Source organism: Sphaerulina musiva (genome assembly GCF_000320565.1).
Source record: "Sphaerulina musiva SO2202 unplaced genomic scaffold SEPMUscaffold_8, whole genome shotgun sequence".
Classification (NCBI taxonomy): domain Eukaryota; kingdom Fungi; phylum Ascomycota; class Dothideomycetes; order Mycosphaerellales; family Mycosphaerellaceae; genus Sphaerulina; species Sphaerulina musiva.
In genome coordinates, this window is record NW_016017390.1 from 1,212,488 (window position 1) to 1,238,776 (window position 26,289).

At 52.6% G+C, this 26,289-nt stretch overlaps 7 protein-coding genes across 7 annotated transcripts; 3 read left to right on the forward strand and 4 right to left on the reverse strand.

The window, feature by feature from the left end:
• Positions 1–198: 198 nt before the first annotated feature.
• On the reverse strand, positions 199–4,972 carry SEPMUDRAFT_150739 (uncharacterized protein). The gene has a single exon (XM_016906366.1). The coding sequence runs from the start codon at positions 4,712–4,714 to the stop codon at positions 398–400; it is 4,317 nt and encodes a 1,438-aa protein (XP_016758850.1). The 5' UTR covers positions 4,715–4,972; the 3' UTR covers positions 199–397.
• A 376-nt stretch (positions 4,973–5,348) lies between these two features.
• SEPMUDRAFT_150740 (uncharacterized protein) lies at positions 5,349–7,192 on the forward strand. The gene has a single exon (XM_016906367.1). It carries the CDS (start codon positions 5,648–5,650, stop codon positions 6,602–6,604), a length of 957 nt encoding a protein of 318 aa, XP_016758851.1. The 5' UTR covers positions 5,349–5,647; the 3' UTR covers positions 6,605–7,192.
• Positions 7,193–8,214: 1,022 nt separating this feature from the next.
• Positions 8,215–9,838, reverse strand: SEPMUDRAFT_90096 (Zinc/iron permease). The gene is made up of 2 exons (XM_016910520.1): positions 9,729–9,838; positions 8,215–9,658 (listed from the first exon to the last, which is right to left on the reverse strand). The coding sequence occupies exons 1-2, from the start codon at positions 9,757–9,759 to the stop codon at positions 8,262–8,264; spliced, it is 1,428 nt and encodes a 475-aa protein (XP_016758852.1). The 5' UTR covers positions 9,760–9,838; the 3' UTR covers positions 8,215–8,261.
• Positions 9,839–10,256: 418 nt separating this feature from the next.
• Positions 10,257–12,702, reverse strand: SEPMUDRAFT_150742 (ankyrin). The gene is made up of 5 exons (XM_016906368.1): positions 12,431–12,702; positions 11,476–12,367; positions 11,159–11,423; positions 10,995–11,107; positions 10,257–10,943 (listed from the first exon to the last, which is right to left on the reverse strand). Exons 1-5 carry the CDS (start codon positions 12,668–12,670, stop codon positions 10,300–10,302), a joined length of 2,154 nt encoding a protein of 717 aa, XP_016758853.1. The 5' UTR covers positions 12,671–12,702; the 3' UTR covers positions 10,257–10,299.
• Positions 12,703–13,262: 560 nt separating this feature from the next.
• On the reverse strand, positions 13,263–16,228 carry SEPMUDRAFT_135021 (WD40 repeat-like protein; the record flags this gene model as incomplete). The annotated part of the gene is made up of 1 exon (XM_016902675.1): positions 13,263–16,228. Exon 1 carries the CDS (start codon positions 16,182–16,184, stop codon positions 13,263–13,265), a length of 2,922 nt encoding a protein of 973 aa, XP_016758854.1. The 5' UTR covers positions 16,185–16,228.
• A 230-nt stretch (positions 16,229–16,458) lies between these two features.
• Positions 16,459–17,573, forward strand: SEPMUDRAFT_49480 (ARP2/3 complex 34 kDa subunit; the record flags this gene model as incomplete). The annotated part of the gene is made up of 4 exons (XM_016909116.1): positions 16,459–16,523; positions 16,577–17,238; positions 17,290–17,439; positions 17,494–17,573. The coding sequence occupies 4 exons, from the start codon at positions 16,459–16,461 to the stop codon at positions 17,571–17,573; spliced, it is 957 nt and encodes a 318-aa protein (XP_016758855.1).
• A 3,748-nt stretch (positions 17,574–21,321) lies between these two features.
• SEPMUDRAFT_150743 (uncharacterized protein) lies at positions 21,322–26,151 on the forward strand. Its single transcript, XM_016906369.1, has one exon. The coding sequence runs from the start codon at positions 21,845–21,847 to the stop codon at positions 25,568–25,570; it is 3,726 nt and encodes a 1,241-aa protein (XP_016758856.1). The 5' UTR covers positions 21,322–21,844; the 3' UTR covers positions 25,571–26,151.
• Positions 26,152–26,289: the final 138 nt, after the last annotated feature.

Genomic DNA, 26,289 nt, shown 5'->3' on the forward strand with positions numbered 1-26,289 from the left:
TATTAGTGTCCTTAAGAGTACTGCCTTACTATATTTCTATTAGTATACTTCAACTTTTGATACTCAGATTTTAATCTGTGCAAATACATGTACGGGACATCTATAAGTCCCTGCTCTAGTCGAGGTTCGAACTAGGTATCCCGCAGTCGTCTCCTAGAGGGACCTTGTCAGAGCTAATTGGTGCTATCATCATTTTACGGCGCATGATCAGTTTTTATTTGTAAAGATTGAGCGGACTATGTCAACTCCTGAGCTCTTAGCTGATACAAGAGCGAGTGTTCTGTTACACTCGAACAACCTATGATATCTCGATCCCAACAACACCGTGCTCATGCCTTTGCCCAAAGAACGCCCTCATAACGATCGTACCGGACACATTCACATAGCGTCATTAGCATCATCTCCAAAACACGCCGCTCCCACTATCCCTCAATCTCTTTCCATCTGCCCCCAAACCTCCCAAGGCCCTCTGCTCCTGCAGAATCCTCTGCCATCTCTCCATGTCCCTCTCTCGACTTCTCTCGGCCGCAGCACCGATACTATACGCCGCAACACCCACTCCGACTCCAGATATCAAAGCCCATTTAGCACTTCGCCTCCAACCACGATACTTTCTCCTCTGTTCTTTCTCTTCCTTCTTCTTATTCGATGTGTGCGATGAAGATGAAGATGAACCTCTACTACTGAGTCGACTGCCAGAGAATACTCGTTCCTGTCGTGTCACGCGGGGATAGTGTTTAGCTTCATATTCACTAAGAGCAGCATCGACAGCTTGTGTCTCAGGCGAGACAGTGCTTGCCTCGGACTCCCAGCGATCGCCTACAAAGCCTGTGGGAGAAGCGAAGCTGCCCGTGACGGGTTCCTGCAAGCCGGTCTTGTCGACTGGGTTGACCTTGGGAGCTGACTCCGCGGACGTGGGCTCTTCTGGCGGTACGATGAGACCGTGGTCCTGTAGAGTGGTCGTTTCGGCTGCAACCTGGGTGGTCTTGGCCTTGCCGAGCACGAGCAGATCTCGAGTGGCGTAAATGACCTGGAAGTTCTGCTTCTGCAGTTCGGCGAACTCTGGGATGAAGCGAGCGGGCTGGTAGAGCTGCGATAAAGCCTCAGGGATCGAAATAGGAGTTTCTTGGCCAGTAAAGTTCGTTGATGTGGTTGATGTCACGAGGAAATCGTTACCCGAGTCGTAAGCGAGCACTTTGTAGATTGGGGGCTCTTGCCACTGGACGGTGTGCTGGGTTTCGGTATTGATCGGATGCTGAACATCAGTGTCCAGACTGCGTGTGCCACAAACCTCCTGGTCCATAGCAGATTGGGCGTCATGTGCTTCTTTTTCTTGCTGAGCCATCTCTGCTTCGCGAGCCTGCCTCTCAAGTCGAGAAGTATTTTTGTGGAGATCGTGCTCCTGGTTCTTAACAGAGTAAGCGTGATCATAATTATCCAGCTTGGTTTGAGACATTCGTTTCTGCTCATGAGCTTCGAGCGCTCTATCAAGGGGGGTAGAGTGAGTTTCGCAATCGTCCAGCTTGGTCTGGGGCTTTTGCTTCTGCTCATAAGCTTCAAGCGCGCTATCAAGGGGTGTAGGGCGAGTTTCGCAGTCGTCTAGCTTGGTCTGGGGCGTTCGCTTCTGCTCATGAGCTTCGAGCGCTCTGTCAAGGGAGGTAGGGTGAGTTTCGCACTCTTCCAGCTTGGTCTGAGGCTTCCGCTTCTGCTCATGAACCTTGAGCGCGGCATCGAGCGAGGTTGGAAGAGGTTGCTGATTATCAAGCGCATGGAAGGCTTCAGGAGCAGCTTTTGGCTCGGGCTTCATCATTCGCTCATGTTCCTCGAGCGCTTTGTCGACAGACGTCTGGCGGTGATGGACGTCGATCGTGCCGTACTGCTTCTCGTAAATATCACGCACCTCTTTCACCAAAGCTTGGTCTCGCTCCCTTTGAACAGCTTTTCGCTCATACTCCGCAAGAGCTTGATCGATTGGATGCGGCCCTGCTGCGATGTTTGACTGCAAATCTTGCTTCTTCTGATTAGCCTTCCGTTCATATGCTGATCCTGCCCTCAGCTCGTGCTCTGACAGCGCTGCGTCACGCTCCCTGTTCAAGATTCTAGAATCACTTTCAAGCTGCTGCAGATTCCTGGCATGGACTATCGCCGGCTGCTTATACCATCTGCTGCTATCCTTGGCGAACTTGGCTACATTGATGCTCATGTCACCTTCTGCTTGCGGAATATCGATGGGCTTATTACGACCCCGGAATTGCTCGGACTCTTTCTCGAGCTCGCGAATGCGCTCTACATGCATCTCTGCATTGATGCTGCTCTGCTTGAATGTGGCATCGAGTTCTTCGCGCAGGGCCTTGATCTTTTTTACATATTTCTTTCTCTCGGCATCAGATACATCAGATCGACTCTCAAGACTGGTCTGAAGCTTCTTCTCGAGCTTTCGAATGGTATCAACATGGCCTTCTGCGTTGGTGCTGCTCTGCTTGTACGCGAGATCGAGCTCCTTGCGAAGGTCTCTGATCTTGTCCTGATAGCGTTGGCGTTCGCTCTGACTAATGTCACTCACAACAGCGGTTTTGACAGGTAGCTCTTGCAAGCTTGCGGCAACAGCAGGGTGGCGATGCTCATGCGCGTTCATGTACGACTTTTGCTCATCAATCTCCGCTTGCAGCAGAGCATTTGCCTTCGCGAGTCTTTCGTTCTTTGCAGCATCCCGGATGTCCGTGACAGCGTTGTCTTCCGAATTCCTGTCGTCTTTAGCAGCCTGACGAGCCTTCATGACATCGATCCAGCGTGGTGCAGACTTGCGGCCAAGAACCTCGCCCTGCACACGATCTTCGAGACTTCGCTTTTCTCGGAGCAGTTCAACCATGCTGGTGCCCGACTTGCGCAGACTGTCATCCTCGGTTCGTGCAAGATCGTTTTGTGTCGTAAATTGTCGTTGGGTGCGCTCTGCAGGCCGAGCGGCAATTGTTCGAGGCTTGGGAATATCATTAAAGTTGTACCCGCCAAAGTCACCAGTAGACTCGTGTGCAGCCGAGTCGTCGGGATCTTCTACAACTTTGGTCGACTTTGCTGGCATGCGCTCTAGCGCGGGCTGCAACTTGGATGTGGGTTGCGCGCTTGTGTTGTGAAATTTCGCAGTGATGGACGTGCCCGAGTCCCGCTCTGTTCCTGGCTGTGCAGCAACTACAGTAGGAGTAGCACCATCCATAGCATCAAGCTCCGTGTGGAGATCAGAGGCGCGCGTCTCCAGCTTGGCCATATCGCGCTGAATGTTCTCTAAGGAGCCAGACTCTTGCTTGAGCAGCTTCTGTTTTTGCTTTGTAATGTCATAGAGCTCCCCATTGAGCATCATGCGGTGTTCTGCTTGTTCCCATTGACTCATTTTGCGAGGATCTGGTTTGCCGTGACGGTAAGCGCGCTCTTCCTCGCGCACCGTTGGTGGGCCTCGTTCAGCTTTGCTCTGACCCACAGAAGCACGAACATCACTTGCAGTCAAAGTGTCAGGATATCGTTCATGTTTGGAAAGTGACGATGGCTTTGGGGCGTCTGCAACAATGGCGGTGTTAGTCAAAGAAGGAAAATAGACAGAGGCCTTCTGGCCAGCGCTGTCTTGGGTGGGCACTGTTATGGCCTGGCGAGTGTTGTTGAATCTCGTTATGGGAACGTCGACTACTGCTGAATCGGAAGTCTTGTTGCCGAGACCTGATTGCCAGCCATGAGACATGAGAGGGGATTGTGATCTGGCTGGATAGTCTTTCAAAGCATCTTCGACCTTTCTGACCTCCGACTCTGGAGGGCCGTTGACCTGAACCATGCGATTGCTGATTGGATCATACTCATAACGTCGCTTCTCCCCGGATACGGAGTCCCACTCCACGCGGCTGGCTTTCTTAGTCCATGAGTCCCACTTCGTCGTAGCTCCATATGAATAGCTGGTCTGCTGGCCATTCGGCGAATCACTGTTAACGTCAATGGATGTCTTCTTGGGATCATAGCTGTATCGTGCAGGCGTGGACTGATGCTCCGATGCCGCATCGCTCGCATCAATTTGACTCTTTGCCCGGATCGGCTCCGGACCGAGTGGTCTATAGGGTGCCTTAGCGCTTTCTACTTTCTGTTCTCTGCTGTTGGAAGTGGCTGTGGTCTCGGAAGCATCCTTTGACTGTAGGCCCATCTCCTCTTTCATCCAGTGGGGAACCAGAGGGGTCCAGAAGGGCTCGAAGCGTCTTCCAAACACGGCCTCATATGGATCTTGATTGATACGCTTCCGCAAAGCCTCCATGTGATCCTTCCACTCCCGCTCACGTTGGCTGAGCTCAAAGCCATCGTGGTGCTCATCCCGTTCGGCTTTGCTCGTGCGGTCTCGTGGCTCTTGCTCGGGCGTCCACTTGGGTTTGCCGACATGACTCGCCCATCTGATGTGTTTCGGGGTGAAGAAGGGGCGCTGTACCGCATCCCAATCCCATTTGCCTTTTCTACGTAGCTTATCGAGCATCCTCGCCCGCGTCTTCAGTGTTCGATATCGGTTCATTCGGTGATACATGGGATCGATCTGGGAAGTGTAGTCATAGGGCCGCTTCCACCACAAGCTGCGTGTCTGCGCATAGGCAGTGCCAGGGCGAAGGAGGGGAGCGGCGGTAGACGAGCGGAGAGCACTCATCGAGAGCGATCGTTGACGGACGACACCCTGCTGAAGGTGAGGTGGTAACATGGTGGTCGTCAAATGAAGCAGTGAACCCGGTGAAGTGATGGACCTTGCGATTGCCCGGGGCAAGTCGAGGTATCAGCGGGTAGTTCCTATGGTGGGTGGCTGCATGGATGGGCTGATGCGTCGCGTGAGGGCAATCAATAGAAGAATGGGGATATCCACAGCTGGTGTTGGAAGTCAGCAGGCTGCTGCGAAGCTATGTTGATGAATACGGTAATATCAAGTAAGTCGTGATGAGGAGAAGGAGGAGGAGGAGGAGGAGGAGGAGGTACAGAGATACAGAGAGGTAGGTAAGGTACATGTACAGCTTGATGAGCAGGCAGATAGATAGTAGATCCCATCTCGCCTGGCGCCTGCCCTGCCCAGTGCCCTGCCGCGTCTCTTGTTGCTGTTCACGAGAGAGTGGAAGGCGGGGCGGGCGGGACGTGATCTCGTGCCCCCAACCCCGCAGCCGTTGTGCACCGTATTTGGCAATCTGCCGGTTGCAGTCGCGCCCCTGACCCAATGAAATGGCTCAAATATTGATTAGTGTCTACACGGGTCTCGGGCAGACGCGGAGCTACGGATAAGGTAGCTGGGCAGAACTGGTACACGTAGGTATAGCAGAGTAGCCGGTGTGCTATACTATGCCGCCGATGGCCAAGTGAAGTGAGTGAAGGTTGTTGTTGTTGTCGCATTGTGGCGTGTGAAAGTCATAGACGCTGACCGCAAGGCCAAGTACCTTATTCTCTCCCTTCACCACTCCCGAGAACAGGTAACTCTCCACCGCATCGACCGGCGCTGCTGACACACACCGGCCTCCGTGTCACGAAGTGGCCAGAATCTTCTTTGCCATCGCTTAGCCATCACCGCCAGGCAGACCATCGCATACGCAAGCCCTGACTGGCCTGGCGATACGTACATAAGGTATATAATAGCAGAGGGCGCAACGCCAGCATGGCCTCTACCCCAGACCCAACCAAGCAAGACAGCAGCTTCAGCACCATGTCGCATGCGGAAGTCGAAGCAATCGGCGCTCACTGTCAAGCCGCCTTCTGCCGGCAACTCGACTTTCTTCCTTTCAAATGCGAAAGCTGCAAAGGCTCATACTGCCTCGACCACCGTACTGAAACAGCCCACGCCTGTCCCAAGGAAGGCGAGTGGGCTCGCAGACGAGCAGAAGCGAATCGCGGCCCTCCAACGACAACAACAGGCTTCAAAGGCCCCACAAAACCGAGCATCCTCTCCCACGAACAACAATGTTCCGATCCGTCCTGCAAGACCCTCATCAACACACCCCTCGTGACAGGCGTGCACTGCGACAAATGTCGACGATCCTACTGTCTGAAACACCGCTTCACCTACGAGCACAATTGCGAGAACCTCACTCCTCTGGGAACAGGGAAGAATGGCCAACAAACACAAAAGGAGAAAGGAATGGCAGCGCTGGACAAGTTAAAAGCTTGGGGACTATCCAAGAAAGCTAGTCTGCCCACACCCAAGGTCCCACAAACGCCAGCAAGGAAGAGTGCCGCAGCTTCCGTCACGGCCATTAACACTCTGAAGAGGACTGCTAAAGGCGACGACAAGATCCCTCAAGACAAGAGGCTATATCTATACGTAGAAGCCAGTTCGGATACGATAACCGCGAAGATACCAAAGGGAAATTTCTTCTACAGCTCGGAATATTCCGTAGGCAGAGTCTTGGATCTTGCGGCCAAGAGCTTGCAGGTGCAAAATGTTAACAATCGGTCTGAGAGCGAGGAGGATAAACTCCGAGTGTTTCACGTAGAAGGCGGTACGCTGTTGGACTTTGGGGAGAAACTGGGGCAGCGTGTGACCACGGGCAATACCATCGTTTTGCTGCGAGGAGTAGGGAGTGGGATGGCAAAGACCCCGGAGCATACAGCGTAACGCTAATTTCTGCACGGACTTTATTGCTGCTGCTGCTGATTATGATGATGATGGATGTACGGACCCTTCCGCTTTCAGCAGGTCCGCTCCAGTACAGTTTATGGTATGCTGCATCCATCTCGGGCCGGGTGAACTTCTTTTGCTTCAGCCAACCACTTCTTGACTTCATGGACCCGCTCTTCCTTAAAATGGCTACAAATCTATTCCTGCTGCGCCTCCCTGGCAAGCTGGTACACCTTATGGTCTACCTGCGGTACTCCAACATGTCCAGAGTCAGCACTGGCAAAATTCTCGTTCTGCTCCACCTCTCTGGTCAGCTGGCACAAACCACGGCATGGTACCAGTACTCCATACATTATGGCTAAGAGTAAGCAGCTATGGGATCACTCGGATGCGGACGCACAGAAGACTCAAATATGAAAATTTTCGTCCTTCTTTCTCTCTTCTTCTTCATCAAATCAATCTTACGACAGCACAGCACACGCTCTGCACGATTTCGTAAACCAAAGACATCCTTCACAAGATGTGCCCTCCTCAACGCTCCGACACTCCTGCTTCGACCCCGCCCACGATTGTCGATCTTGCCATGCTCGAAGACAATCCCTCCGACCTCCCTTGCGGTGGACTCCGCGCACTCTACCCCCAGATTCCGCTCGAGGAATGGTGGGTCGAGCGCCATTATCCGATTCCGGCGAAATACCTCACGGGTACGATGCCGAAGTTCGTCTACTCCCGCTCTGAGCTGCTTGCCGCGGAAATGGCAAAGCTTTCGCTCAACAAAACGGTGCAGACGGCTCATTGATGAGTCGCTCTCCCGGAAGAAGCCAGGTAGAGGCACTATCCTACCAGAAATCTCCCTTCTCACAAAACGGTGCAGTCGGCATATAAACATGTCGCATCTCCCGGAATAAGCCAGGTAGAGGCACTATCCTACCAGAAATCTCCCATCATAAAACCCCCTCCCTCTTCATCGCCCGCTGCCTGATCAACAGGTGGCGTGCGGAGAAGGGTGCATTCCAGGTTGGTTTGACAGAAAAAAAAGTCACGAATTTGACTGATTTGACTTTCGCTTACAAAATGTCGGGTATATGTAATATACCTGTTCACTACCTGTAAGGTACATAGGTGTGTTATGTATGTACCTACCTACCTCCACGTACCTACCTAAGCTGTATACCTACATTACCCAGTTACCGCATCCATTCTTACATGACTTTACTTACATACGGTACTTTAATCCCATAAGTAGGTACATGTACTTGCCCGACATCTTGATTACCTTATTCTTACACTATGTACGGCGACGATCAGTAAGGTAAGATCAGCCTATCAGGTAAGATAGCGACATAAAAGCAAAATCGACCACGTGACGGATCAATCAGAGGGCAGAAGAGAATGATACCTACCTACCTTACATGTACTCGCGATTATTAACAAAAAGAGATGCAGAAACCGGACGGGATTCAGGCTCTGTGAGTACCTAACCTACCTAGATACCTACCTGAACTGACATATACCTGATGCCACGCACGCCCTCCGCTATGCTTTCCAAAAAAAAAAGAAAGGTCATGCAATTGAAAGAAAAAAGAAGAGTCCGAAAAAAGTAATAATGGGAGTTAAGGATATACATGTATATATGCGTTGTGGCCACTTGGTGCTACGCCCAGACGCCTACCAAGGCCATCAGAGCGCAGCCAGCAACTACAGACGCGCAGGCCTGCAGTCTTCGTACACCTCTGAGCTCAGCATAGCTCGACTCACTGAGGAAGTCTTCGGCGAGGAGTTGTACGAGACCTGCATAGATCAAAAGTCCGCTACTGATGGCGTTCATAGTTCCGACCATAAGCAGGCCCAATTGTGATGCGGGATCGTACAGCCCCTGTACGCCCAAACCGATCGCCTGGCCAATGGGAGTGGTGATGCCATACATCAGACACATGAGCCAAGGTTTGTAGGATGAGGTAGAAAAGGATCCTATTGAGGCAATGCGAGACCCCAGTGCCAGACCCTCAAATGTCTGATGAAAGGAAATTGCCACCAGGAGCACCGCGAATTTGCTGCCTGTGGACACAGAGAGAGCGAGGCCGATGAAGACAGAGTGGAACAGGATACCCGCTTCGAGCATCAGACATTGGAGCACGAGCCGCTGCTCCTGGGCTGCTGGCAGTACAGCAGGCGTATGCGCTTGGTGATCACTTCCAGCCCCCTGATCTGCCCAGGAGATCTTGCGCTTGTGGAAACCAGGCCGGCCATTGCCATTCGCATGTGTGTGCATTGTTGAGTGATCGTTGTCAGTATCGGCCTTACTAGTCAAAGGCTGCATATCGTCCTCATTCGGGTCCAGCTCATCCAGATCGAGATCATCATCTTCATCTTCTTCGTCCTCTTGCTCACCACGGCTAGGTGGCCTGGGCAAGGGCTTATTCAATGAGCTTCCCGGGCTTCCCGGCGTAGGAGGCGCGTCTGTATAAGCACTTCTATCCGAAGGTCCGTCCCTGCTCATATCATCCAAAGGCACCTGTCGAAAACTGTTGAAGCTTGTGCTTCTGCCTCTTCCTGCCGGCCTCTCCACAGGCCCTCCTGATCCTCGCAATTGCTCAAAGTCTACGTGGTGACTATGCGCTGCTCCTCTCATTGCGAATATCATTTCCAATCCAACCACCACAATGATACTGACCATGGCAACAAAGCCTGGCATTTCCGGGTATGTGTGTGTCCAGAAAGGGGGAAGACATGGATTCGTCAGACTCGTGTACGCAGTCGGTAGCAGATGGACGAAGGCGGTGGCTATGAGGACGCCCGTGCCGAAGTGCCTACTGATGAACAGGGCATGGTGCGGGACTGGCAGCTTGGGGAAGCATCGAACGATCAAGGGAAACGAACAGGCGAGGGTAGAGAGGATGAGGATCACGAGGAGGGCGACGGCGTGGATAGGGAAGCTGTACTTCCTGTTGGTGTTGTTCGAGCCGCATTCCGGCCGTTCACCTTGGGCTTGTCGTCGTTGGAGCTCGGCGTGGAGAAGGGATATGGGCAAGTCGGCGAATCGTGCGGCGACTGCGAAGGCGGATGTCAGTGTTTTGGGGGCAGTGGATGGAGGAGGATGGCAGCGTCGAGTGTGTCCTACCATCGCTTAGAACTAGCCCATCTTGTGTCATCGTCGCGGTCGTGATAGTTCTATCCAACCGCTCCGTCGCACCATATTCTTCCGCCCAAATGTTGAGATCTGTACAGTACCTCCTACCCAGTGTGGAGTGTACCAGTAAGGACAATGGTAAGTACCTTACGGTAGGTAAGTTCCCTGACCTAAATCTATTCTTAACAAACGTTCTCGAAGTCCCAAGGACCTGGCTTGATCGGCAATCCCGGAGCCCCCGGTATCAGACCCCGGAGTGTATTATGCAGAGCATAAATCTGGACTAGGTATCTGCTTCGAGCTAGGAGGTATCTTGGCGAACTCATCCTCAATGACGGGCATCTGGTGTGTTTGCCCGTCTTAATCTCAGCCAAATCAGTTGGTTGTGAACATACCTACATGTCTTTGCCATGTACTTGTCTGGCGAGAATCTGGGGTCTACTGAAATGGATGACGGCCGGGACTAACGTCTACTCCAATGTAGAAAGGCAGTAAGGGAGAAAGGAAGATCGCTCAGGAGGAAAAATGGCTGTAACACACTGCCTATATCTGGTACGTGTAGTTATACTTCTTCTGTGTCCGCAGTAGCAACTTCTGTGTAGCCGCCATTGCGGTAGTTCATCCCTCTCCGGGGTACATCATACATGCTCGCGTAGTCGACAAGCTCGCCATTGAGAAGACCTCTGTTGCTCTGTTTCCGACCAAATATTGGTCCATCCATCCAAAAGTCTTGACAATTTCGAAAAAGTCCTCGACTGAAGGGATTTTCGCGCTTGGGCTGTTTCTGCTTTTGTGTCTTGTTCTTGTGGCCTTTATAGCCCTGGAATGCGATGGCAAAAAAGACGTCGATACCAATGGTTCGAGCCCATCTTGTTATACACCCTTCGCTCTTCTTGTGCTTGTGTCCGCCTGCATCAGGACCGGCGCCCCCGCTCCCGAGCTGGGAGGAGTCTATGTTCATCGTGCCTGCCGTGACTGCAGATAAGAGTGGATTGACCTGGTCCATGTTTCGCATGCTTTCAAAGGTGGTTAGGTTGCGCGCGACCTGAAAGAAATGTACGAACAAAAGCATGAATGTCCAGGTAAGCTGCAGTGAGCCCCAAGCGTTGGTGATGATAGTCAATGGATCTTTCGAGAACTCGGCGCAGAGTTCGTCTTTCAAGATAGTACAGACAGCGTCCTTTGGTGCTGGGAGGATCTCGATGTCTGAGTCTCATTAGTGTCGCCCGCATCAGAACCTTGAGAGGATCAACTTACATGCAATGCTGAGTTGTATCAGGAAGCCGATGCCGATTATCATGAACAGCACGTACAATATGAAGTGTTTGTGGTTATTGATCGCAACACAATTATCAACCCAAGGGCAATGGCTGCAGCAGGTCAGTTGGGTCCGACGTTTCATGGGAGGAATATGATCTTACTGGTCTTCTCTCGCCACACATCTACCGCACCGTCGGCAATGTTTGCTGCGCAATGGTTTTCGTATCATACATGTTGTACAAAAATGTGTTTCGTTGAATGCATTGTGCTCGATGAGCTCATCAATCGTGTTCTTTGTCTGGCCACGAGTCGCGCTTTTGGGTATATATCCGGGATCTGCCGTCATTGTCATGAAGTAGAAGTATGCGCAGAGCCCGTAACAGGTTGCAAACATCACGTTAAGGAAGAAATGCGTCGAAAGAGTATCTGAACAATCGTGAGCTAGGCGGCATTGCAATGTCATTCACAACAAACTTACTTGGGAGGATCTTTAGTATGTAGCGCACGCCGATCCAGAAGAGTGTGCCCGCAAAGATCCCTGCAAGAAAGGGTGTCTTGTGCATCGTATTCAGCTCGGAGGGTGCCCAACGAAGTAGTTTCTGTACTGCGAACTGTAGGCCATACCCTACGATGAGCACTCCGGGGACTGAGACCCAGGCATTCAGATATGCCAGCATGTGCAGCTGGAGTCCGCCGAGAGCGAATGGCCAAAGAAAAAAGAAGCGCTTGAAAAAAAGACGCCGGTCCTTGAAGAATGGCATGGGAAATGCCAAAGGGTTGCCGGCGTCGTCGTAGCCACATTCTTTGAGCGCTCTGCGCCACATTCGATCGCTTTTCATCTTAGCAGCAGTCTCCGCCGGTGTGTCGCCTTCGGTCTGGCCTTCTTGGGGTTTACTTCGTGCAAAGCGATCGCTTCCATACTCCACAAGCTTCTGAATGCAGAGATAACTGCCCTTAACCAAAGCCCAATGCAGAGCTGTGAATCCCATCTCATCAGTAGCGTGTACGTCTGCGCCAAATTGGAGTAAGACATCGATACAAGCTGGAAAACCTTTGTAGGCCGCCCACATCAGCGATGTGTGACCTTGAGCGTCTGGAACATCTACAGGCAGGTCCGGGTGATGCAGAAGCAGGATCAATTGATACACATTGCCGTCCAATGTAGCGGAGTGCAGCAGATTATAGCCTTGATCATCGCGTATCAACGGATCTGCTCCATGCGATAATAGTAATGAAATGACCTGGAGGTTGAAGCGCTTGCTCGCCCATAACACAGGAGTCGCCTGTGCATCACCACCCTTGGCATTGATATCAGCGCCAGTTTGTATGAGGTAGTGACACAGCGCATGGTGTCCGTTGATGGCAGCCCACTGACTAGACGTCAGCCTCTGGTTCATGCTCCTGCCTCTTTATGCTGTGCGCGGTGCTCATACGTGGAGTGCAGTGATGCCCTGCTCATCTGTCGACTTGGCACTGTATTTTCCGCTGTCGAACAGCTTTTGTATGCTTCGGAGTTCCCCCAAACGTGCGAGCTGCATCAGATCCGACTCAATAGGGAGTTTCGGCGGACTCGACTCCAGATCGCTCAGCTCGACCTTGTCGAGCATCTTCGTGGGCGAAGTGGGCGCGCTGCCAGAGTCTTTGCGACCCGGCGAGCTGTCGCGAGAAGGCATGTCGGTCGAGATTGTGGCGGTAGCAGTCGAACAATGTTACGGGGGTGGAAGGGGTATGGAAGACATGTTTGTCTCGCTCATATGCAGAAGGCAGAAAGACAGGAGCGGTGTTCTTCACGATGGGATACTTCAGCTGGTCGTCCCAGCGGCGGCCTGTGCCACAGAGCCGCGCGTCATTAGCGCGTTCACTAATGTGGCGGCCCTCCCGAGACAGGTAATACTAGGTACATGTGCTACCTACTAGTGTGCTGTATACCAGCCTTGACCTTTCTTAATTCAAAGTTCCACAAGCCGTACTCCGGCCTCATCGAGCACCATATCAACATATACCTCGCTTACATGTAACGGGGATGATTCTGCCCCGTACATCACGAGGTCGAAACAGCACCAGTGGTATATCCATCCCTTCACTTCCCCGGGAAACTTCTGGCAGCAACTCTGAAAAGGTAGAAAAAGGGGTTATAGCTCGCAGGTAAACTGTTAGTATTAGTATAGAAGTCGAGGGCGCTCGAGGCCAATTTCATCTGTATAATTATACTATAGACCTACTCGCCCTCGAGCCTCGTAACTTGCGAGGCGAATAGCTGGATGTCTATGCCAGACTAGCGAATCCCCTTTTCTTCCTCCCGTTGTTCTCCAAAGTCGCAGTATCGCCAAGCTTCTCATAGTCCAGATATCCACCATTGATATTCTCATTCTCCCTTGACTCCCTCGCCATGATCTCCAAAGCTGCAAGATTGAATCCAATGACCCGCTTTTCCTCATCTTGCCATGCATCGTACGCCTCGTAAATTTCTGTTAAGAGGGGTTTGAGCTGTTTACTCGCCACGATCTGATTCATGTGCGCTTGTAGCATGAAGTGCGATATCGTCCAAGCAAGTTCGGGTGCCATGTGTTTCCGCAGAATGATCGCGAGGAATGTGAACAGAGTGGGTAGAGTTGAAAAAGGAATAACAAGGAGAGCGTCATTCAAAGCGGGACGGGGAACACGTTGGAGTGTCTTGAGGACGTGCTGTTCTGCCGAGATATTCCCCAGAGCCATAAAGATTGGATTGCGGTCCTGAGGTATTGCGGCCAACTTGGGATTCTTGGCACGCTGACTATTATGTTCCGTCATGAGATCTAGATCTGTGATTCCAACTTCAAGGGCTTCCATTATTTTTTCGCCGTGCGTCAGCGTAGAGATGGTTTGTTTCGATGCTGCTGCAACTTCGTCGTTCGCGTCTTCGTCACCCTCGAAATCGCGATCCATGTTTTTCGCAAGAGTGGCCTCGTACTGCTCTTCCAATTCCCGCTCCCGCTCTTCTTCGAGGAAGATGAGATCGTCGCCGATAGACCAGGTTCTGATCGACTTGTCGTGAGAAGCAGTTATAACGGTTTCGCCAGTGCGGCTGATGACCATGGCCCAGATCTCGCCATGATGTCCTTCAAGCTTCTGAATCTGTTCGAACTTGTCCCCATCCCATGACTTGAGCACCCCATCTTTGCCAGCGCTGAAGACGGTGTGCTTCTCATCCTGCTCTTGAGGGTGTTGGATGAAGCTGACTTGCATAACGCTGTCCTGATGAGCGAAGAACGATTTGTGGCAGTCGCCAAAGTCGAGGCCCCAGATCTTGACATTCTTGTCGGCTGAAGATGTCGCCACGAGTTTGGAGTCGCTAGAGATGCTGATGCTGAGCACGGGCAGTTTGTGACCGTAGAGAATATGGTAAGGTTTGAGGCTGTCCACGAAGAACGTCTTGACTGTGTTATCAAGAGTACTGAGCGCAAGGTATTTCTGGTCGGGAGAGAAACACACACACAGTACATCGTCGTTCACCTTCAACTGCCGCGTCTGGGAGAGCTTCAGTCTTTGAGTCGTCCTTCTTGTGCCAGGTATCTCTTCGTCCACGACGTCAAATCTCCAAAACTTCGCGCTCTTGTCCGCTGAACCAGTGACTACTGAACGGCCATCGGGATGTACCGCCAAAGTCCAGATCGCAGACTCATGCGCGTTTATCTTCTCCACCAATGTACTGGTGCTGATGTCGTACAATTCAAGCTCTCCAGACTTTGTGCCCAGCAGCACCATACGATCACCAGGCAAGAACGCAGAACACAATGCCGGCCCGCAGTCCAGTGTCCTAAGACATGACTGTGTTCGCAGATTCCATACTTTCAATTGACCGGCTGATGCACTGGCAAGCATGCGGTCGTCAGACGATAATGCGAGTGTACGGATATCTGTTCGGTGGCCAGGCAGTTCTACAGCAAGTGACCGATTATAATCGGGCGCTACTCTGCTCGCTTTATCTTCTCGTGCGCGGTATGCTACCACATCGTAAACCTCGAGCTGATTTGTTGTAGTCGATACGAGCAGCTGCAGCTTTTTCGATGTTCTTGTGCCCGACGTAATCCAATTCGCGGATCGAACTTTTCCACCTTTACGGACTGTTTCGCCCTTGGCGTTTAGTTCATTTGTCCGGATGATCACATAAGGCACAAAGACGTCTGTCACAGCTGGCTGCTCCATAGCGTCATCCTTTTCTGGCACCAATGTCTCGCCAGCAGCGGCAGCCTTTTCTCTTCTCCGCTTTCGCTTCCGCAGCATCACACGATGTAGCTCATCGGCTGCGCGTATCCGAAAGAGCTCCACTGCCGCCTCGGAACCATGTATCGCGATGTAGTCCTGCTTTGGGTGAAATGACACGGCAACTGTTCTGTCCTTGCCCTGCCGTTGTATGATGCCCTGGCTGCGCAACACATCCGACTTCTTGGTCTCTCCAACAGTGCCGCCGAGCTCAGCCAAAGCGTCGATATCCAGACTCCATACTTTAAGCTCGCCATCTCTGCCGGCCGTGATGCACCCAGTACCTTCAGGGCTCATTCCTAGGGCCCAACACTCCCCGCTCGACTGAGCAACGTGGGTTTCGATGCAGTGCTGAGCTGACAGATCCCAGATTTTGACAAGCGCATCCTTTGATGTAGATAGAAGATACCTCTCTTCTTCGTTCTCTTCATCTACGCTGCCCGCCGCCCGGGATGTGCGGAGAAAGGCCATTCCTGTAATCTGGTCCTTGTGGCCCTTGAGCCTGAACTCGGCTGTTTCTGATAACAGATTCCATATGATAATGTCTGTGTCTCTGCTTCCACTGGCCAGTCTCGAACCATCGCGATCAAATTGCAAGTGGGTAATAGCACTCCTGTGCGCATTGAAGCTGACGACAATCTGGCCAGAAAGCGAATCCCATATCCGTATTGATCCATCTTGGTGTCCTACTGCGAGCAGGTCTGGCTGGACTTCGCATTGGGAAATGCACGTCACCGCACTCCTGTTATCCTTATCGTTCCATCTTGATAGCAGCTCTCCTTTCTTGACATCCCAACACAGCACTTCCTCGTTTGCGCCTACAAAGGCTTTTCCACTGCCAGCGTTGCGACTCGAGGGATTGGGTGTCCAGACGGTGTTCGAAAATGCGGTGGTGACGGTGCCGAAAACATTGCCAGGCTCATATCTACGATAGGAGCGAACCATGTTGAGTTGCGGCTTGTCAGAGCACGTTGGACGTTCGGATGTCGTGGTTGTTCAATGGCGGTACATGTACTTGTTGGAGAGGAACAGCTCTTGGAGCGTCTCGATTTATTTCTTGAAGATCGGCAGTAACACTACCTCCTAGCGCCGACTGGGGTCTGCGTCTCCGGGAGCCGACGAGCCGCATTGCGGGCGATCTTGGCAGTTACGACAGCTGCTTTACCACTGCTCATGTTTGGTCTCTTCTACCGTACATAAATCTACTTGCACCGCCGCAATGCTGCTCCTCGACTACCAGAACGTGCTCATCGAGTCACTGCTGAAAGATCGATTCAACCCAGAGTGTGTAGCCTTCCATCGACTCACATCGCCCACTTCCACTAAAAGGCTCCCAGAAACCCACCCGCATCGATCGACCAAGTAGTCTCTGACTTCGACAATGTCACCTTCCACATCTCGACTCCCAACACCAAGACGCAAATTCTCATCTCGATCGCCGTGAAGTGCTACCCCGAACTAGTCAAGTACGGCGCCGAATCTGTCCTCCAACGTGAATATGGCCCTTACATCGTACAACCCGAGCAAGGCTACGACTTCAGTGTGCAAGTCGATCTCGAGAATCTCCCGGCCGAGCAGGAAGAGAAAGACGACCTGATCCGCCGGGTGAGCTTGCTCAAGCGTAATGCTATGGCTGCACCTTTCGAGCAAGCGTTTGATGAGTACAAGAGCCTGGCTGAAGAGGCTAGCCACTACACCAGTGAGAGTGCGCCTCAGGGTGTGAAGGAAGGGGGAGAGCTCAGAGCGATACACTACCGGGACCAAGAGGCGATTTACATCAAGGCGAGCCATGATCGTGTGACGGTCATCTTCAGCACAGTGTTCTCCGATGAGACGGACAGGATATATGGCAAGGTCTTCCTGCAGGAGTTCGTGGACGCGAGAAGACGGGCTATCCAGAACGCGCCTCAGGTGTTATTCAGAAATGATCCGCCTCTGGAATTGCAGGGCGTGTCAGGTCTAGCGAATGCGAAAGACAAGGTCGGCTATATCACATTTGGTGAGTGAGATGGTAATGTGATAGGAGAGTTCATGCTAACTGCCAAAATAGTTCTTTTCCCGCGGCACCTCACACAGCAACGGCGGTACGAGGTCATTTCGCACATTCAGACGTTCCGCGACTACTTTCACTACCACATCAAGGCTAGCAAGGCATACATTCACAGCCGCATGCGCAGACGGACAGCAGATTTCTTGCAGGGTATGCAACAGCGAAAGCTATGAGAGCATCGACATCAAAGCTGACATTTCACAGTCCTACGAAGAGCGCGACCAGACACGGAGGAGAAGGAGAGGAAGACTGCCTCAGGAAGAACTTTCAAGGTCCAGGCTTGAGATGGCTTGATGGTAGGTGCATCTAGGACAGGCATGAACTCAGCTTAGCAAGTCGAGCTAGTCGCAAAATTGAAGGTAACTTTAGCTCACCAGTATTTCTACATGCTTCCCGGCACGATGAATGCGACACATGGATAGTGAGGCTCAGATCGTCTTTGTTACTATGGAGGATCCAGGACACGAGGTTTCATGTCAAGGAGGAAACCATCAGCTCCGGAGATAGGGAAGAGCACTTTCATGGCGAGATCATCGCATCTGAAGGTTCTAGCGACTCTGGAGAGTTAGACGAGCTTGATGGAGACAGCGGACTGAGCGGGTCAATTTCGCCCTAGGTCACACATGTACAGAATGAGAGTAAGTCGACACTGTCCGCGTTAGAAGCCTCTCAAGTACCTAGCAAGTGATAAGAGACAGTTGATCAAGAGCACCCAACGAACGGTGAACACCGGAAAGGTCCACGGTGTGGTAACCACTGCCACGCCCATGGTCTTCCTTGCAACGAACACGTAGTCTGCGATGATTGTCGCTCTACAAAGCACCATGTGTACACCGCTAGTGCCGCCCCAGTCCCGATCGCAAAGCACACTGAAGACGGCAATCATGGCTACGTGCATCCCGACAGCATGCACACAGTACGCGGCCAGATCTGCTGGATCATTCCCAGGGGCAGATTACGGAAGCGTCTCTCCTAGGTCCAATGCCCGCCCGGCTTGAGCTTGAACATGTACCTGACCTAGTATGAAGATTGAACCTCTTCGCTCTACGCACTCGATGTCCAACAACAGGCAGGTATGCACAGACTCAATGTTGCTAAAGGTCTTGCTAGTCAGCTCACACTGAAAGGCAATTGTAAGTTGAGCACTTCTGTTTAGGATCAGACTTTCCACAGACATCATGGATACCTTACATATAGTATTCATACGCGCACAAGACAACTTCAATGGAACATAGCAGCGAGAAAGTGCAGGAGTAGGATGTGGCATAGGTGGTAGAGCCAACGATCGTGCAGCTCAGTGCGCCTTAGATACCTATTGACTAAGGTACAGACGTACCAGTACATTCCCTAGTCCAGCATCACGAGAATAAAGAGCGCCGCGACGCCATCAACGTGATGATCTTGGGTGCTTTGGGGATACACTCGGGCAACAGGCGGATGAGACACTGTTCACCAGCGGTGGTGGGAAGGAACCACACAGATGAACACAGTTGTGAATGGATGGAGTACATGTGCATGTACAGGTACCTAGTCAAGACATGATCTCATCCAGCTGTTCAATGGCGGCCTGGTGAGTTGATTGTTATCCTTCGTTCTGCTCATTATACAGTACGTAGTAGTCATTGTGTGGATACAAACGATGGTCGTTAACGCTATTGGCTGCTCATTCACTCGATTTCGCAGCTTACTTACCTTATTTTACACGACGGGCACGTTCGCACCAACAACAACATCCATCACTTCCAACACCACTTCATTTCCGAACCTCGCTCATTCATCACCTTCATTACATCCACACTACCACATTGTCCATCATTCGCGTATCCCTACCACCATGACCCATCGCCTCGACTACGGCCAGACACAGGTGCAGGTTTGCACCTGTATGGCTTGTCGCAGGTAAGTCTGATCTCGGAAGACGTTTGAGTGACAACCAAATGGCATACCACATCTTGCGCGATGTTGCCAAACATAGCGCTATGCCAAATAGCTAACTGCCACCAGCCTCCACGATGCGCGCGTCAGTCTGTCGTACGTGCGGATTGACGATATGGTTGGATCCCACGTCGAGCGCGACGCCACGAACTTGGTTGTTCATGCCGACCGCTTGCTTTCCACTGGATACAGCCTCTTGCAGCAACACCACATCTTTGCACGCTCGTCGCCTCAGCTCTCTCGGCAGCACCAGCAGCCAGTTGTCGGTCCACGCCACGAACCCGACGACGTTTTCACCGACAGACCTCACCTCGCTCCGGGCAACGATGAAGGCAGCCCAAGCGGCTCCTTGCAGGGCAATCCAGCGACTCCCATGCACTCCGCACAAATCGGAGATGCCCACATGGCTGGCCGGGGTGGCAGTACTGCTGCGCCGAACCACGAGGAGGACGTCGCTTTCAAGAACATCTTGCGACACCGAGCAGCTGAGCTCGGAATCCTGCGAAGCACCGCAAAGGTGAGTCTGAATCGAGATTGTCTCCCAGGGTAATACTGACAGGGAACCTAGGAGCTTCCGCCTCCGGTCACCCCCCCATTCTGCTCGGCCACCATGGCCGCACGCACGCAACCAGAGTACGACGCACTGAAGGGCAACAAGTTCATCGTGTGCGATCACTGCCGGTAGGTGCCCCCAGCCATTCCTTGCGTGAGCTGTCAGTTAACGTATGTCGCGGCAGATCGCATGGCATTCGATGCAACGAAGCGGCTGTATGCAATGAATGCATATATCGAGAAGTCTGTTGCACCCATCGCCGATGCGAGCTCTCTCCAGCATCTCGCGAGGACTGCCCACGCACAGTCTGTTTCTACGTTCACGAAGACTGGATGCCAGACCTGAACGGCCAGCACAATCCGACCGACGAGAACTGGATCGTCCTGCCAGGCAGAATCCGAGAGCACCTCTCGGCTGGTCAACTCACTAGGATCAACTCGAGGACTGAGGGGGAGACTCGACGCTACCACGGGGGAGTTCTGGACCGTCAACTCCACGCCAAGAAGGAGATTCGTCGATTGGTAGCGGCTGGAGAGGCTACTTGGGAGAACTTCAATATGACTTGCAGGTGCAGGGAGATTGAGTTCAAGGAGGAGAAGAACAAGGCCATTGAGATGCAGATGCGTCGCATGGCAATCTCCCGCATCGGCCGTCAGTCGAGCATTTGATGTTCACGCACGTCTAGATCGCCACCGACACAAACAGCAACGTGAGGTCGGACGGGACCAGACGGCTGATCTCTGCAGGTACACCCTACGCAGGCGGGTCACTTGTGCGTCCTGGTGCGATCTTGTGCTTGCGCGGTAGGACATGGTGGCTGGCGTTGCGTTGTACTGTCGACCATTGCTCTTTTGAGTGGACTGCTTGAAGGACAAACATTAGCTTTGGCGGCAGTTGTAAACTTGTAATGGTACTATCCACGATCCACAACAGGGATCACAGAAGCTGCATGTGAGATGGAAGTCGTCACGATGGAGTGGCACCTTATGTACAGTAGGTAAGGTACCACAGTACCGACATGTACATTAGGTACATGGTGATTCAACGAGTATGGACTATACTGTGCTTTCCGTCCCTTTCACTGGACCCTTTGCCTTGCGAGTCGCAGCATGATATAAGAATCCCCTTCCAGGAAAGATGTCCGATGTTCCGGAACAGTTCGTGCAGTTTGGGGTGTTTCACGAAGCACGAGGGTTTGCGTGGCTGTACACCCATTGCCGAGAGGGCCAGGTTGCGAGTGTTGGCTGGGCAGCAAGGAGGCAACCTCACCACCATATCCTCATCGACACATCCTCTCTCTCACTCTCATGAACAGCCTCATTCATAACAATAACGAAAGCGTGAAGCAGCACCACGGACGAGGTGTTGTGGAGCAAAGAGAAGGCTGGGGCTGGGCTTCATGAGAACTCGTGCTCGGCGCTGAACCCTCATAGGCCCGTTAGTACTGCAAACACGACCTTCCCGCCATCCCGAGATTACACGGCTGGCGGTGGCTCCTGAGCAACGCTCTCCATTCCTCAGCACCTGATCGCGCACCTCCTGCTACGCTACCTACCCGACCTCTTGCCTCCTACACGACGTCCACAGGAGGACGAGGCAGGCAGGGCAGGCAGCGGTCTCACACCTCCTCCACCACCGCTACCACCACCACATTCACTCACTCACCCACAGTCTTTCGTTCTTTCATTCTCACCACCCGCTCACCCAACTACCGCCACTCGTTCCTACTACTGCCTCCTACTGCTTGCCGCACCTCGCCTTCTGGCCACGGACACGTACCTCCTCCGCCACCGACACGGTCCGCTGCAGGTCGCCTCTGTCGATACCTGTAGGCGATTCATTGAAACCCTCCGCAGCATCGTAACGCGAGCGGTCGGTCATGAGGTGCTAAGGTCGACAGACGCTCGCATGCTTTGATATCCTATCTTCATTCTCGCATTACTCCTGTCGCTGGCGCTACTCACGACATCCACATCGACATCCGACATCGACATCAAATAACACCACGACGACCCGCCTGCCACCACCTCGTTAGGCGCGCACACACAGCAGCATCCATCGCATGCGATGCGGAACATCCTACAGCAGTTGCTCGCCCTCGGGCCAGAGCTTACTGCCTACATCATCACCACACCCATTTTCCTCGGCCTGCCGCGCGCACAAGCAGCCGTCTTTGCACAGACCGCCGTACCATCACCGAATCTCGATCTATCGCAACTAGGCAGGGTCGCAGTGGGTGGAGACTTTGACAGCATATCACTCTACACGTATCAAGGGCAGAATGAGAACCAATCCACCAACGGCAGTCAATCGCTGCTTACGCGTTATCCCGATGGCGCTTTTCAGTCGTTGGCGCTCGCGGATGCGGATGCAACCATAGCGGCCATGTGCGCATTCGTGTCGACGGATGGCACGCTGAACGGAGTGGTTGTAGGAGGTAATTTCACAAGTTTGGGAGGAGTAAGAGCAGATGCCATTGCGCTCTGGAACCCATCGACAAATGAGGTGACGGCGCTGGATGGTCTGTCGGGAGGGCCTGTGAACGCCGTGTATTGCGACAACGATACTGGTACAGTATATGTCGGAGGGAAATTCATGGGAGGTAACTCAACGAATGCTCTGGCTTGGACCAATGGATGGGTGAACCTACCCTTCGCTGGCTTCAACGGTCCTGTAAACACCATTACGAAGACCAGTAATAACCGCATTGTCTTTGGCGGCAGCTTTACTGGACTTGGAAACATGTCCACGCCGTCGACACCCGATCAGCAGGCTATCAACGTTGGCTCAGGGACTATCACTGCATCAGGATCTTCGTCCACGTCTGGCTTCAGCGACCCTAACAATATCATCTGCAAGACTGGTGCGCAGCAAGGAACCGGGAACACATGGCTTCTCGCCGACAACACTGGAGGCTTTTGGCAGTCGTCCCTCGGCTTCGGCATCAATCCAACCATGTTGCGACTTTACAACGCCGACTATGAAGGACGTGGCACCAAGAGTTTCTACTTCGAGGAGATGAATGGTGGAGGCGTTCTCAACTTGACCTACGTCGATCCAGTGACTGGCCAAAACGCTTCTTGCGTGAGATTCTGTCCTTTACCACAAGGTAACACCACCGCGCAGGATTTCCACTTCGAGCGGCCCATTGGCCTAAGCGTCTTCCGCGTGTGGATCACTGACTGGTATGGCGCTGGCGCTGGTCTCAATGGCATCGAACTGTACTCCAATGACATCTACAACTATGCAGTCAACAGTTTCAATGCTCCTTCCTGCGTCGACACTGCTGCGCCCTCGGACTCGACTGCTCTGCCCGCCAATGCCTGGACACAGGTTGCCAGTAAAGGCCTTACACCAGCCGACTTCCTTTCTACCACGATCACCGACGCCGCAAATGTAGGAGACGCGACAAAAGTTGTGTTCCAGCCCAACCTCCCGCAGTCTGGCAATTACTCTGTCACGCTCTACACCCCTGGCTGCATCCTGGACGGCACGTGCGCCACCAGGGGTATGGTCGATATTACGGCCTCTTTGACATCCAATGGTTCGCCGGCTACCACGAGCAGTTATCAGACCAATAACTACGACAAATTCGAACAAATCTACTATGGCTACATTGACACCAATGGTTTCGTCCCAACAGTCACTTTGGCACCAGCAGTCAACCAAGGAGTTCCACTTACGGTCGTTGCGTCGCGTGTCCGCTTCGAGCTCATCTCCACCACTGGTGGCGTCGGTGGTCTCAATGGTCTATACGAGTACAACCCAGATGAGGCGCAGACAAGCACCAACTACACTAGTTCGGCAATCAATCGTGCCGCCATCTCGCTGGATGCTGGAGCAAGCTTCGCTAGCATTGCCGAGCACAATGATGTTTTGTATGCTGCGGGAAGTTTCACTGGCAAGGGATCGGCGAATGTGATGTCTGTCGCTGGCGACGATGCTACTGCCCTTCCCCGCGGTGGGTTGAACGGAGAAGTCCTTGATATGTACCTGAACGACACCGTCTTGTATTTTGGTGGCACTTTCAACAACACTGCGATGGAACCCACCGAGGGATTGAACAATATTGCTGCCTTCTCCATTGACAGCAACGAGTGGTCTGCTCTGGGTGCAGGTGTCAATGGTGCCGTGTTCAACATTCTGCCTTTAACGATGAACATCACAAGCGATAACGAGCAGCCTACGTTCGCTGTCAGCGGCAACTTCACTTCCGTGAATGCGTTTGGCAACAATGCTGCCTTCGAGTCGAGCGGGTTCGCTATCTGGGTACCGAGTGAGAGCAACTGGCTTCACAACCTTGCTGGATCTGACAGTGCCCTGAACGGTCGGCTCACCGCATATTCTACCGTGCCTGACATGCAACCTGTATACGGCGGCATGATCTCGTCCCAAGGGCTGGACTTCAGCGACGTGGTGGAGCTGGTTGGCTCTGGCTCTCCTGAATTGCAGTCGCTTGGCATTCAGCTCTCTACCAACCGCGACAACTCGAATACCAGCACCGCCTCAGTCCGTAAGCGAGCTTTGTCCGACGACGTCTCCGGCACGAACTACACCGGTGTGTACGACGGTCTGTTCTACTCCGAGAGCAGCCTCAACATTACCATCCTCGGTGGAAGCTTCAGCACCATGGCCAGCAATGGCAGCACCATTGAAAATTTGATCTTCATCAACGATACCGATTCTTCTCAGTCTGTCAGCGGTGTTAGCGGTCTTGACTCGGACTCGATCTTCGTCGCCATGGATACGTACGAGACAATGCTGTGGGCCGGAGGTGCTATCAACGGTACTGTGAACGGCAATACTGCGACTGGCCTCGTTGTCTATGACTTGTCTGCCAACAGATACGCTGCTCCCCACCCACCGGCGCTTGGGGGCGAGAATGTTGTCGTCAACGCAATCACAGCGCAGCCTGATGGTACTGATGTGTATGTTGGCGGAGACTACTCTACCGCCGGTTCACTTCCGTGCGGGCCCCTCTGCTACTACGACACTGAAGCATTACAGTGGCAAAGCACTGGGAGTGGTCTTTCGGGTGTCGTGTATGCCATGATGTGGTCCTCCAATACAAAATTGATCATCGCCGGCAATCTCACGATCAATAACAACATGACAACAATGGCCACATACGACACCAAAGCGCAGACCTTCACCGCATATGAGGGAGCTTCCAGTCTTCCGGGTCCGGTGTCCGCGATATCTGCCGTGGACAACGCGTACAAAGAGCTGTGGGTTAGTGGCATCTCCAGCACAAACCAGTCCGTGTTTTTGAGCAAGTACAATGATGGCACATGGACTGGCGCTTCTGGTCTGGGTGACTCGACGTCTATTCGCAAACTTCAGATTATGCCTCTGACATCAAACCACGCCAGCAGTGACCTGGTCGCGGACGACCAGGTGCTCATGATTCTTGGCAACATCAACATTCCTGAGCAAGGCAACGCGAGCGCAGTTCTCTTCAACGGCACCATGTACGAACCGTACATCCTGACTAGCATGGACAATGGAAGTCAGGGCAGTTTGTCTGCAATTTTTGTCCAGAATCCGCAGAACTTTATGACCAGTAAGAATCATGGTCTTGCGCTTGGCGTCATTGTAGCAATTGGTCTGGCGATCGCCCTTGCCATCACTGGCTTGGTCATCTTGCTGGGCATCTTGCTTGAGCGACGCAGACGACGCATCGAAGGTTATGTGCCGATAACAGCGGACAAGAGCGCGAATGTGAACCGGCTGCCGCCTGAACAGCTCTTCTCGAAGCTGGAAGGAGGCGGCCAAGCAGCGCCGAGGGTTTAGAAGCTCCCCAGCGCTGCGCGTGTGCCCAGATGTGCCCATCTCAGGTCTCGAGGGCTCAAGAAAGCCAGCAGCGTCACGCCGTCATGATCACGAATATCACCAGAGCCGGCACTTTTTGGACCGACATGTGTTGGGTCCAAGAAAATTTGATTGTTTTAACGTCGCCAACACGGAGGGGTGGGGGTGATGCATTGATTGCACAAACAAAGATACCACTTTTGTTACTGTAGGCCGCGAGCCTTCATTTTGTTTATTGCTGTTTAGGAGAGGATTTCTCTCTCGTCCCGGTGTGCTGCATATGCGTACTGTGCGTTTTACTTGTCATCTGAGTGGGTTGGGAAGCATAGCACGGCCGTTGCAACACATACACTATCTCCGTGAGTGGCTGATGGCTTGAGCAGCGCTCTGAGTTCGTACACACACTACACTGTCATGGAAGTGTTAATAGGATCAGCCACTAATGTATATGGTGCAATGCTTGGGAGAAGTCGAGTTGGATCAGGAGAGGGTGAGGAGACTGGGGGGAAACAGCTGGAGATTGAGCAAGTAGACAGACAGGAGACGCAATGTGAATGAGAGAGAAACTTGCTCCACTGGCATCATTTCATTTTTTTTTTCCTTTTGTGTGGGGCTTTTGTCGTGATCGATGGTGCCTCATTACTATTGCCAGGATGTAGGTTAGTGTGGAGACGATTGGTCGCGGCGGAGGAAGAAATTTC

Excerpts from the sequence above, each read along its gene's own strand:
- SEPMUDRAFT_150740 (XM_016906367.1), top strand. The coding sequence starts at position 5,648 with ATGGCCTCTACCCCAGACCCAACCAAGCAAGACAGCAGCTTCAGCACC.
- SEPMUDRAFT_150743 (XM_016906369.1), top strand. The coding sequence starts at position 21,845 with ATGCGGAACATCCTACAGCAGTTGCTCGCCCTCGGGCCAGAGCTTACT.
- SEPMUDRAFT_90096 (XM_016910520.1), bottom strand. The coding sequence starts at position 9,759 with ATGACACAAGATGGGCTAGTTCTAAGCGATG. Across the intron at positions 9,659-9,728 it reads TGGGCTAGTTCTAAGCGATG|TCGCCGCACGATTCGCCGAC; the intron begins GTAGGACACACT and ends CCGCCTTCGCAG.
- SEPMUDRAFT_150742 (XM_016906368.1), bottom strand. The coding sequence starts at position 12,670 with ATGCCTTCTCGCGACAGCTCGCCGGGTCGCAAAGACTCTGGCAGCGCG. Across the intron at positions 11,424-11,475 it reads CATACTAAAGATCCTCCCAA|ATACTCTTTCGACGCATTTC; the intron begins GTAAGTTTGTTG and ends ACGATTGTTCAG. Across the intron at positions 10,944-10,994 it reads GATACAACTCAGCATTGCAT|ACATCGAGATCCTCCCAGCA; the intron begins GTAAGTTGATCC and ends AATGAGACTCAG.
- SEPMUDRAFT_150739 (XM_016906366.1), bottom strand. The coding sequence starts at position 4,714 with ATGTTACCACCTCACCTTCAGCAGGGTGTCGTCCGTCAACGATCGCTC.